This window comes from Marmota monax, unplaced genomic scaffold, assembly GCF_021218885.2.
Source record: "Marmota monax isolate L192 unplaced genomic scaffold, Marmota_monax_Labrador192_F-V1.1 WCK01_AAM20220418_F8-fsc00196, whole genome shotgun sequence".
NCBI lineage: Eukaryota > Metazoa > Chordata > Mammalia > Rodentia > Sciuridae > Marmota > Marmota monax.
In genome coordinates this window covers 186,316-199,021 of record NW_026694390.1, presented here as the reverse complement: position 1 = coordinate 199,021, position 12,706 = coordinate 186,316, and the positions used below count along the sequence as shown (strand labels likewise).

At 44.7% G+C, this 12,706-nt stretch overlaps 1 protein-coding gene across 2 annotated transcripts; it reads left to right on the top strand.

Annotated features, from left to right (window-relative positions):
- Positions 1 to 3,794: 3,794 nt before the first annotated feature.
- On the top strand, positions 3,795 to 12,222 carry Pgbd2 (piggyBac transposable element derived 2). Of its 2 annotated transcripts, none has more exons than XM_046468107.2 (4): positions 3,795 to 3,910; positions 7,580 to 7,888; positions 8,017 to 8,078; positions 10,170 to 12,222. In XM_046468107.2, exons 3-4 carry the CDS (start codon positions 8,062 to 8,064, stop codon positions 11,929 to 11,931), a joined length of 1,779 nt encoding a protein of 592 aa, XP_046324063.1. In that variant the 5' UTR covers positions 3,795 to 3,910; positions 7,580 to 7,888; positions 8,017 to 8,061; the 3' UTR covers positions 11,932 to 12,222. The 2 variants fall into 2 exon arrangements, with proteins under 2 accessions (XP_046324063.1, XP_046324064.1); XM_046468108.1 differs by having other exon boundaries at positions 3,814 to 3,925.
- Positions 12,223 to 12,706: the final 484 nt, after the last annotated feature.

Below are 12,706 nucleotides of genomic sequence, written 5' to 3'. Positions count from 1 at the left end.
ATTTGTCTTTCTGTGTCAGGCTTGTTTCACTTAGTATTTAGTTGGAGTTTCTGTTACAGGAGGTAAAACAGAACTTTTGGTTGAACCCTTCCTAAAACACACCGAATTGTTCTCAAACCAACGATCATCACTAAGTTGCTCCTTGAACATTTCCTTCCTTCCTTTTTCAGTACTCAATATTGAATGCAAGGCCTCACATCTCTATCACCAAGCTATAGCTCCAGTCCAGATCATTTATTTTCCATAAAATAGAACCCCTGAACTTGGGCCTCTCTAATAGAAGCCAAGAGGATACTCAGGCTGCAGTTCCCAAATTCTAGAGAAAGCCCATTTCTTTATTCAAACATAACTCTATACTTCTTCGTTGAGATTTGTCAGAATTGCCTTAGCTCCCAGACCACATCTGGAAGCCTGGTACCCTGTCCTCTTCCAGACTGGCAGTTGAAGTCTGGACTGAATGCATAGGCAGAAATCCAGCCCCAAGGTATGACCAAACTCATCCATATTGGTGGGGGCGGGCAGGGTGGCTGTAGAAGGGGTTCACCTCCAACCCTGCTCTCCAACCCACTCACCCTCATGTCTGGGAGCTTTCACGTGGGCCTGCTGCTTTAAATATCATTTATACTTTGCTGATTTCAATGCATCTTTTTGCTGGGAACTCCTCCCTAAACTCTGGATAGGTTCAATGGCTTGTATAATAGGCATTTCATATGAAATATGTCAACTGAAATTCTGATCTCTTTTCTCTCCTGGCCTGATCTCTCTGGATAGCATCTTCCCTGTCTTAGCTGACGGCATCACCACAGTTCCATTTGCACAAGCCAAAACATAGAGGCTATTCTGGATTGTGTCTTGTACTCACATCTGTAAATCCTTTCAGCTCTACCTTTAAACTAGAGCTCAAATCTCACCACTTTGCAGCACTACCACTGCTACCCCTGGTTCCACTCACCTTCATCCCTGTCTTGATATGCCTGTAGACTCTTCAGTTCCCTCTCCTCTCCCTGCATCTGCCTTTGGACTTCTTTGTCTATTGTTAACAACAGCTAGAGGGGTTGGGTGTGCAGCTTAGTAGCTAAGTAATACAGTGATTGCCTAGCGTATGTGGCACTGGGTTCTATGCCCAGCACCACAAACAAAATGAACCAAACCCACAATAGCAACCCCACCACCATCACCAAAACCCCAGAACATAGCAGCTGGAAACAGCATCTTCCTCATGTCATCACTTAAAGGTAAGAACACCACATGTTATGGGCTGTAGAACTCCCATTTATTGCCCATGACTGTGGTGTCACACATACAGCATTTTTAATTGTTGGGTAGGTTATGGTTTTGTTATGGGCGTCAAAGGCCTTGATGCAATCAAGTAACTAGAAGCTGAAATTTAATTGAATATTATTCATCAATATCTCAACTATAGGTGATATTTAGTCACTGTCTGATGGACGTGAGACTTTGATATGTAAACCAGCACAGCTTATCACTGAGTTACATCCCAGCCCTTTTTATTTCTTATTTTGAGACAGTCTTGCTAAATTGCCCAGGTTGGCTTTAAACTTGTGATCTTCCTGTCTCAGCCTCCTGGTTAGCTGGAATTACAGACAAGTATCACCACACCCATCCTCTAGTTGCACTTTTATAAGTATTCTAAAAATATGTGTCAATCTCCTAAAGCAAGCTAGTATAAATAAGCTATACCAAGTCTTTTTATAAAGTTTATGCACAGCATAATACACTTAATTTAAATAATTATTCCAATTTTTTCTTTAAAGCTTAGCTTATTTCTTACTAACACAATTTTAAAATAAGCATTTTCCCCGAAAATTCTGGTTTACCAGGCTGAAATTTTCCCAGTTCCTATTCCACTTCTTATTTTCCCTATATTTTGAAATACTTTTCAAAAGATTTGACTTTGAATTATTAATGTGGCTTAATTCAAAGCAATGCGCTGAAAATGTCTAGCTGGGCTCTTCATAACTGCATAAAGATTTAGACTTGTCCCTGACCTTTTGATTATATTTTAATAAAGTACATGTGCAAGTATCTACATTATAGTAAAAATTTGCACTAGATCATAAAGATCTCGAAGAAGCAGGCATCAAGCACACTACGCACATAGCACATTATTTCCTGTTCATCTCACCCCCTCTCTGGCCCCATTTCTTTGATACCCCTAGTTCACTCAGATTCAGCCATGGTGATCCTCACAGCTGGGCTAGGCTTGCTCTTACTTCAGAGCCCTTGGTCGTGCCATCCACTCTGCTTCAAGTATTTTTCCTCTTGAATTCCTCATACATTGCTCTTCATCTTTTGGCTTTCCCTCAAATATACCTTCTCACTGAGGTCTTCTCTGAACAAACTATTCAAAACTGGATTCACTACAGTCTTCTCCCACTCTTCTCTATATACTCTTCACCTACTTTCTCTCCATAGCAATTTCCACTTTCACATACCAGTATATTTTACTTGTGTATTTATTGTCTGTCCCCCACTCCCCTGGAATTTAAGCATAATGATGATAGCAGGGTTTTTCTCTTCCCCTTCCCTGCCGCCTTCTTTTTTGCCCTTTTCTTCCTCACTGTATTAGCAGCAGTGCCCAGAGCAGTGACTGCTACAGAATGGACACTCCTTAAACTCTTCTTGAATGAATAAGTGAATGAGTAAATAAGGCAAAGGTTCTGGGAAAGAAAGCAAGATAGAAAAAACTGCACCACCTTGCCTAAAATAGTTCCCACACCTTCCCAGGGTTCATCCTCTATCCTTTTAATTTGCTTATGTGTGAACTGAACAATGACAAACTTGGATGTGCCCCAAATAACCATGATACACACACACACACACACACACACACAGTTTTTTTTCTGACTCAGGTGTTTTGGAACCACACTTTACAACAACCAAAAACAAACAAACAAACAAAAAAACCACCCAGGTTAAATAGTGGTTGGAAACGCAACAACAAAACCTTCACTACTGGCCCTCTTTTTGGATGTTAACGGATTTGGGCCCTATTTGGGATTTTCGTGTTTAGACAAAGCTTTCCGGGTCAAGGAACTGTTTTCTCTGAAATTCTACACACCTAACGGGCTGCCATGTTTCAGTGCAATGAGAGGTTTGGCCTTCCTGGGGACACTGGAGACTTTTTAGTTGTTATAATTGGAGTCTTGGGAGTGTAGCATGCTACTGGAATTTAGTAGGTAGAAGCCAGGGATGCTCAACTTCCTACAATTAAGGTTATGTTTTTAACAAGCAAAAATGCAGGTATTAACAGGGTCTTCAGAGGAAACACAGGGACTCCCAGTTTTCTGAAATCATACCCACAATGCCCAGGCCAGCCCCTACAATAAAGACCTATCCAGGTAAAAATGTTAAAGACTGTGGAGGATGATAAACCCAAGATCAGCGGTATCCAAATCCTATTTGCATTAAGGTCACCTTCGGGGTTTGGAAGGCACAGATTATTGGGGCCCGCCCACAGTTTCCGATTCCGGGAGGTTTTACTATTTTTAGTTTTGGGCCACAAGTGAGAACTACTGCCCTAGAAAGAAAGAGGTCATGGAGGCCCCCACCCCGAGTAGAAGCTGCGCAAGTTTCTAGGTGAGAACCCGAGGAGAAGCCAGGTGAAAGTTGCCCGAGGATCTAACCCTCTGGGATGAGTAACGCGATGCTGGCCACTGGGTTTCAGAGGCACTTTCAGGTTCTCTCTAGGCGCCTCGGAGGTTCTGCCATCTCTATGATTGCCGGGGCGGGGGCGTGGCCTGCCCGGGGGCGTGGCGTGTAAGGCGGGCTGAGCCCCCGAGCACTCTAGTGCCGGACGTTGCGCGGCCGCGACACCCAAAGCCAAGGCTGGCTCAGAGGTCTTGCTGTGCTTTCCTCGGTGCGTCCAGTACAGTCAGGCGAGGTTCAGGTATGGCCAGCCCAGGTAGGCGTTACCCCGCTTGCACGGCCCGGTTTTTATGCGGGAGTAGCGGAACCTGATGTTGCATTTTCTCAACAGTGCAGTCAGCCTTACTGCTAGTTAGGTGCGGAGAAGTAGGGAACAAACCAGGAGTAGGGAACAAACTAGACGGGAACAATAGGCCACCACGCTGTGAGCTCTGAGGGTCGCAAGGGGGCGCTGTGGCTGCAAGCCGGCGGGGCCGGCTGAGCTTGCAGTGTAGTGGGGTGGGTGTGACTGAGGCGGACTAGGGTGGGATGGAATGTGTGCGGGACCAGGGCGGACCTGGTTCCGACAGTGGAGCGTAGGCCAGGCTGAACTGAAGAGGGTTGCGTTATATGCGGGTTGGACTGGTCTGGGGCAGGCTAAGGGGTTTGGGAGGGGTGCCCTTCAGGGGCCGGCAGCGCGCGCAGACGTGCAGGGGCGGGGCGTTTTGGAATTGATTTGTGTCTGCTTTTCTGTGGGATCGCTGAGGTTTCAGAGAGTCTTTGTTTCCTCTTCTTGCTGTTTCTCTTTTGATACTGAGATAGGGGCAGAGAGCGGTGCTCTTGTCTCAAAAAGGCCCCTCCTGAGCTGTTTTGCACCTGGCTTAGCTTTGAGTCATTTATATTTATAAAATATCTTTAAAAAAGACTGTCGTCTTGAAATATTTTCAGAATTCCAAAAAGTTGCAAAGGTAGTACAAAAGAATTCCCATATGGGTTCACCCAGATCTCCCACTTGTGAGCATCTTTTTAACAGAAAGAACAACAACAACAGCAGAACCATGTCCTATAACATCCAAGCCAGATTTACTTGCATTTAATTATCTTGTCTTCTGGGAGAAATTAACATTTTCAATAGTAGAGCCCACTCCTCTTCTCCCCAAGACCCTTCAGAGTGGTTCTGGCAGCTCCAGGTTTAAAATCAAGGTTCTTTTATCTTTGCTGGTGCTCAGTACAGTTGAAAAGGTCCACCTAGTACTCTGGGCAGTTTTGGCGCAGGTGACCACCCTTTGCTCCACTATGTAGTCTCTGCCTGTAGTTGCCTCTCTGGCTAGCTTCTTGCCCTTTACAGGCTTCTCTATTCCTCCTTCCCTCCTTCCCTCAGATAGTTTCTAAAGACTTCTTCCTTGTCAATCATCTCTTTCAGTGTGCGTTTCCTTCCCTGGTTACCTCTTAAGATTTTGAGCTTTCCACAAATCCTCAGAAAACGCACCAATTTATGACTCCAGGCCAGGCTGTTTCTTGGTCCCAGGCCCACACTGCTGGATGCCATTCTGGGTAATGCCCCAAACATTTTTGTCTCAGTATGTGCCAAGTGCAGCATGTGCTCACCACACCTGGCTGCCTTCTAGAGCTCCCAGCCTCCATGAATTGCACCTCTGTGTTCCAGCCATATAGACCTGAACTCCAGTAGGTGACTCTGACCAGCCTGTCTCCCTTGCCTCTTAAACAGTGATCTATATTTGTTGCTATTACTTTTAAAATCCCACTTGGGCAGGTTCTTTTCTTCTGATAAGCACCACTCAGTTGTATACACAGCAGTTAGAATAAGCTTGTTAAAAATGCAAATTTGATGGTTTTGTATTCTGTCTGTAATTTTATATATATATTAAAAAAAGGCCTTAAAAGGACAGGTTCAGCCTTTTCTTGGACCCTTTTACTCAGATTCCCTACTCTTTTCAGACTGGCATTTCTTTCCCTTCATATTCTTCTGTTCCCTTTGCCTGGGATCCTGTTTCTTGCATACTCGGGGAATTCTTGCTCTTTGTGTAGCTCTCCAGCCAGTCATCCTTTCTCTGGGAAAGTGTTCTTTCATTTCCTTGACAAGTTCCAGTTTTTGTTTTATGTATCCTAATCTCCCCCACCCCGTCTCCTTGGTAACCCTGCCATAGCTGCAGTTTCAGTTTTATACATGTGTGCCTGGCACCTAGTAGATACTTTATGTGCTTGGATGATGGAGAGGTGGGGTACCTAATATGGGTGCCTAACAGCTTCTATCTGGACATTATTCCCTTTTGGAGTTTGCTTAATCTGGGGGTACACTGTCCTTTGTCAGTTCTGTCAGGCAGGGCAAAAGGGATGGAGGGGTTCACATGAGGAGATGGAGGGCTAGGGAGCAATTTGAGAACCACTAAAAGTGAAAATGAGGAAGTGTGGTCTGAGGACCACAGAAAGGGAGATGGGTTTCCTGCCTAGCTGTCGCTTTCCCAGCCAGCTGAATCCACTGTATTAGAATCTCCACTGATAGACATTTCCTGTGTATGGTTTCAGAGAATCTTTAAGAAGTATGCTTTGGTTAGCTATTTCCTAAATAGCTATCTCAAAGCCAGAAAGTGAAGATGAAGATGAAGATGAAGGCCTACAGCAGGATGCTGCTGGGGTGCCCTGGAGTGTGACTGTTATTTCCGGGGCACTATTAGTTTGTTTATTGGGGCCTACTGCATGCCAGAAGCCATATTGACTTCTGAGGATCCAGATGGGCTTAATTCTCAGATGGGTCATTTTAGTCATATTGTGATAAAAACTGGGATAGAAGAATCCTTTACTGAAAGCTTGGTGGATGGAGAAAGGTATTGCAGGGTCATCTAAGCTGAGGTGGTGGCTGTGAGTGCCTTGATCTTATTCTAGAGCCTGATTTGATTGTGACCTGGGGAAATTGGAGCCCTCTGTGTAGATGTTAGCGAGTGAATGAGGCCCACTGAGGGCATGGCAGAGGAAGAGGTGATGAGCTGCCAGAGGCAGAGCGACTGTGAAATGGTAACATAGGTCACGTTTCCTGCCCCAAACCTGGCTGAACTTGGGGAAAAGGTCACAGTGTTTGACTTTCATCAGACTTGTACCAAAGCACCTCTTAATCATGTAGGGTATTTCTGTAGCAAAATGTGTCGATAGCTATAATTGGTTAAGGAAATACAGATTATAGAGAACCTCAGATCAATTCAGGTTTGCTGCAACAGTTTGTGGCAAACTTTTGAAAATGTTTAGTTTTCAGAATTTTTGACTATTTTAATTGCAAGGGGTGTTGTGGTTCTTAACCCATTGCTAATACTCTGTGAAGCCATGTCTTTTTTGTGTACTTTATACACATTCATGCACGTTTTCACAAGAGAATGACAGCAGATGACCATTTCATAGGTGAGGAGATAAGGGCACAGAGAAGGTAAATGACTTGGCAAGGTTGCACAGCTTTATCTCTGATGGTTCCATATTCCACATTCTTACCAGGCTTCAGGCTTGGGAGTGGACAGGGTGGGGGAATTTGAAGGACCAAGACTTTCTCACACACATGGCATTTACCTGCATGTCTCTCTTGCCAGCCATCATTGGTACCAAAGAAAGTCAGAACAGAAGAGACTGGAGCTCTGTAGACACTGTGGTCACATACCCAGATTCACTGAGGGCCTGTGGGGACTAGAGGCTGTGATTCCTGGAACTTAAAGTCTAGTCTGATAATGAGCTTTTCTCATAAGTCTTAAAGGAATTTAAGTGTGATGTCAAGTGGACCAGAGGTAGCAGTCAGGGGCATCTTGTGAGGCCAGGATGTGGGCTAGTTGGCCTTTGAGAAAGTTTGGGTAAACAATTTCAGAAGGCTTCTATAAGGACATTCTTCATAAAGGACACAGGTAACTGTTCATTTTTTTTTTTTTCCTTCTAGCTGTGCAAGATGTATGTGCTCTGGAATACCACAGATGGACGTCTGCCTGCCAGTCCTTCATCTCTACAGAGCAGTACTCCTCCTGTGGGGCACTGAGTGGCTTTGCCAGATAGTTTGTATTTCTTTGCCAGGGTCCCCGTGCCTGTTCGTGTTTGTGTATGTGAATGGTACATACCAAAGCATGGAACAAGAACAAAGTAAAGATTAATAAGCAAGTCTGAATATCCTACTCAGTTTAAGAAATAGAACACTACCAAAGTTTTAGATACCTCCAAGTGTCTGCGATAATTGCATCGTTTCTCTTCAGAGGTAACCACTGTCCTGAAGTCCCTCTTAATCATGTCCTTGATTCTCTTGATAGTTTGGCCAGGGGAGATCCTGTTGCTTTGCTTATTAAGATGTAATTTTTTTAAAAAATGACCTTCATTGTCTTACAGGTTCTTAGACTCTGAATAAAGATAGTCTCGCCTTCCCGGTTCATCATGGCTTCACCCTCAAGGTAGGAGTGCTTTTGAATGAAATGCTTTTAAAAGTATTTACTCCTCTCTGTTTTGAAAGGCCAACCTAGTGACATTTTTAGCCTTTAGTCCTTCTGGCTTCACTAAACAGTTGGTGTTTAGAAAGCATGAGGGAGGAGAGGAGAGACAAGGAGAAGAACAGAAGAGATGAGACAGACGAGGAAGTATATGTGGTACAAACTGGGCGTGTGGCAGCAGCACATACGCTTGATATAAAACGCAATTTTACTTTCCTCATCTTTCAAGGTAAAGACCACAGATGGTGGTTGCCCATGAAGCTGCCTTAGTCTCTGCCTGCTTTCCCATGGCCATAGGGAAGAGTCTGGTACAGAACCTACAGGATCTGGGGGTGAGCAGGAGCTCAGGTAGCAAGTGAGACTGGTAGAGGCCCTGTCCTGACAGGCCTGGATCTGCCCCTGGGAGCTGGGTGAAGCTGGGGTAGAGATGACATGGAGATGGCCACATCCCCCCAAACTTGTCTCAGTCCAGGGTCCACAGGAAGGGCTTTTGGTTTTCTCTCCCTTCAGGCTGGTCTGTCTTCCTAGTCCACACAAAGCTCAGATGGGTGAAAAACTTACTTTTCTAGAAGTCAGCTTGGAGGAGGTGAAGTTACCATATAGGAAGAGATACTGGAGTGAATCTCTAATGCAACCTGGACTCCAGAGTTCATGTGCAGGTCTACATGGAAATAGGCTCCATGGTAAATGCTGCATCTTTCCTCTGGGGTGGAGGGTCCTCATTGTGGGACCTGGAAAGACACAGGGCCGCAACAGGAGCATCCATGCCCACCCTCCCACCAAGTCTATTCTCACAGTTGATGCTTTTATAACCTAGATGTGACTCTTTGCTGTCCTGCTCCATCCCCCTTGGGGTTTCCTGGGATAACTGAATACCACCAAAAGTCCTGGCCTGGGCCTGTGGGGCCTGGTTCCCACTGCTTCTGCTCTGTCCTCACTGTAACTTCAGCTTCAGGGCCTTGTGCCTGTCATTCTTTCTTTTTTCCTGAGACATCCTGTCTCTAGCGATCTGCAGGGATAACTCCCTCATTTGTTCAGGTCTCTTGCTTCTGAGCCTTCATTCTCTTTTTTTTTTTTTTTAAAGACAATTTTTTAATATTTATTTTTCAGTTTTCGGTGGACACAACGTCTTTATTTATTTTTATGTGGTGCTGAGGATCGAACCCAGCGCCCTGCGCATGCCAGGCGAGCGCGTTACCACTTGAGCCACATCCCCAGCCCCATTCTCTTTTCTATTTAAAATAGCACCCCTGGTCTCAGTCCTTTATCCAAGGATGGCATTTGTTGCTACCTGTGTAGCTACTTGCTATCTGTCTCCTCCAGTTAGAACTAAGTGCAGTTTGAAAGTAGAGTTTTCCTACTCTGAGCCTCTGGCCAGTGCCATTAAATATAAGGAACTCTTGTCATCTCTTTGTTACCTATGTCCACAGGGTGAGAGTTTGAATGGCAGGGAGGTTTTCATGTTTTCCAAATCTGTTCAGCTCCTAAATTGCAGTTAGCGTGCAGCAAGATGATCAGTGAGAGAGCCATTTGGAAATCTGAGTCAGTTCAGTTCTTGAATTTGGGAAATGAAGTTCAACTAGGGAGAGTTTGAGAATTTGGGAAGTGAGGGAATCTTGTTTGTCAGATGAATCAGACACAGGGAAGATATAGGTAGGTCAAACATGAGGGCAGAGCTTCTGGGGCCACTGAGTCCAAATCTGAGGGGACAGCCTGGGTGTCACTCCAACTGGAATTCCAATTGGCAGTTGACTGTTATCTGGGGTAAAGACATTGGTACCTGGATTTATTAGTAGAGGGGATCCTCTACTTGGAACACTATAAGGGAAAGGGATTACATAATGCCTCTTTAGAGTGCCTCTCATAATTAAAATACTTCTGCACTTAAAGGTGTAATCTCTATTAACTGGAAAGTTTATCTACCTGGTGTTGTACCTGGTGGATCCAAATCTGTGAGGCTGTTTAATGTAAGGTGCCTCCCAGTGGGCTCCTCTTTCCAGCTGAAGTTTTGCCTGTCCAGAGTAGCCCCTCCCTGACTGTCTTTTGTCATTGCAGAGTTGACACTGCTAGAAGAGGTGCCCGCTCAAAGGTGAAGTCCACTAAGCTGCTTGAGGTTCTGAATGCTTTGGAGGAGGAAGAGTCTGGCAACAACAGGGAGGAGATTTTCATTGCGCCTCCCGACAATGCTGCAGGGGACTTCACAGATGAGGATTCTGGGGATGAAGATGGCCGGCGAGGTGCTCAACTGCCTAGCAGTATGCTTCATGCGTCCGTTGTGTCTGAGGACTCTGGCACTGGGGAGGATAATGATGACCTGGAGCTGCAGCCAGCCAAGAAGAGGCAGAAGGCAGTAATGGAACCTCAGCGTGTCTGGACCAAGAGAGATATTCGACCAGAGTTTGGCAGTTGGACAGCATCTGATCCGCACATTGAAGACCTCAAAAGCCAGGAACTAAGTCCCGTAGGCCTCTTTGAATTGTTTTTTGATGAAGGAACAATTAATTTCATTGTTAATGAAACCAATCGTTATGCTTGGCAGAAGAGTGTCAACCTGGGTCTCACAGCCCAGGAATTGAAGTGTGTTTTGGGCATTTTGATTTTAAGTGGGTATATCTCCTATCCAAGGAGAAGGATGTTTTGGGAAACCTCTCCTGACTCACATCATCATCTTGTGGCTGATGCAATTAGAAGGGACAGATTTGAACTGATCTTCTCATACCTCCATTTTGCAGATAACAGTGAACTTGATGAAAGTGATAGGTTTGCCAAGGTCAGGCCCCTTATCGTCAGGATGAACTGCAATTTCCAGAAGCATGCTCCCTTGGAAGAGTTCTATAGCTTCGGTGAGTCCATGTGTGAATACTTCGGGCACCGGGGATCCAAGCAGCTGCACTCAGGGAAACCTGTGAGACTTGGCTACAAAATATGGTGTGGGACAACCAGCAGAGGGTACTTGGTGTGGTTTGAACCTTCACAAGGCACATTATTCACCAAGCCAGACAAGGGCTTGGATCTCGGAGGCAGTATGGTCATAAAATTTGTGGATGCGCTTCAGGAGCGTGGCTTTCTGCCATACCACATATTTTTTGACAAGGTTTTTACAAGTGTGAAATTGATGTCCATTTTGAGGAAAAAGGGGGTGAAGGCCACAGGAACTGTTCGTGAGTACAGGATTGAGCGATGTCCCCTCAAAGATCCCAAAGAGTTGAGAAAAATGAAGAGAGGCTCATTTGATTACAAAGTTGACGAGAGCGAGGAGATCATTGTGTGCCGCTGGCATGACAGCAGCATGGTCAACATCTGCTCCAATGCTGTGGGCATAGAGCCTGTGAGGCTGACTAGCCGTCACTCAGGAGCAACCAAAACACGAACTCAGGTCCACCAGCCATCACTGGTGAAGCTGTATCAGGAGAAGGTGGGGGGCGTTGGCAGGATGGATCAGAATATTGCCAAGTACAAGGTGAAGATCCGGGGCATGAAGTGGTACTCGAGCTTCATTGGCTATGTTATTGATGCTGCCCTCAACAATGCATGGCAGCTGCACAGGATCTGCTGCCAGGATGCACAGGTGGACCTCCTTGCCTTCCGGAGATATGTTGCCTGTGTGTATCTGGAGAGCAATGCTGACATGTCCTCACAAGGGAGGAGAAGCAGGCGTCTGGAAACTGAGAGCCGCTTTGATATGATTGGGCACTGGATTATCCACCAGGACAAGAGGACCCGATGTGCCCTCTGCCACTCACAGACCAACACCCGGTGTGAGAAGTGCCAGAAGGGCGTCCATGCCAAGTGTTTTAGGGAGTACCACACCCGGTGATGGCAAAGGTGTGCTTGTTTTGGTTTATAATGGGGTGTCTACAGATAATTACATCCAGTAGTTAGAGCACTTCTGTTTTATTTGTGTAGGAAAAAGGACCTGAATTCTCAATGACTTGGTTTTGTATTTTCTCCTTATCCCCATTATTATTATCTTTTTTATTATTTGTATATGCCTACATGTAATATAAATTAGTGTTTATGTTAGTAATCATGAATGTTTGCAAATCTGTATTTTGTACCATTATTTATTTAAACTTATCCAAATAAATAAAAATCTTGCTTCGGGGTATGTTTAAGTTCTGACAAGAATGATCAAAGAGGCCAGTTGCGGGAGCGCACACCTGTAATCACCCATAATCACAGTGATTAGGGAGGCTAAGGCAGGAGGATTGAGAGTAAATAAAATACAAAATAGGGCTGGAGATGTGGCTTAGTAGTTGAGTGCCCCTGGGTTCAATCCCTGTACTTCTCACCACATAAAAAGAATAATCAAAGAAAAACTGTATGAATGACACAAAGTTTTGCTATTGTATGCCATGGTTTGTAATCTAAAATATAGGCCATAGTACATATTTCTTAAATTATTTATTTCATATTACTTAAGACTGTCCAGGGATAGTTAATTCACTTTGCATTTATTCAGAGTGCTAGAGTTTCAGAGTTCATATTTTCTTGATAAAAATATTTCCCTAATGTACATATATATGGAATCTATTTTTATAACCAACACATCATAGGATGTTCAGCATAATTTGTTAAGAGCCATATGTATT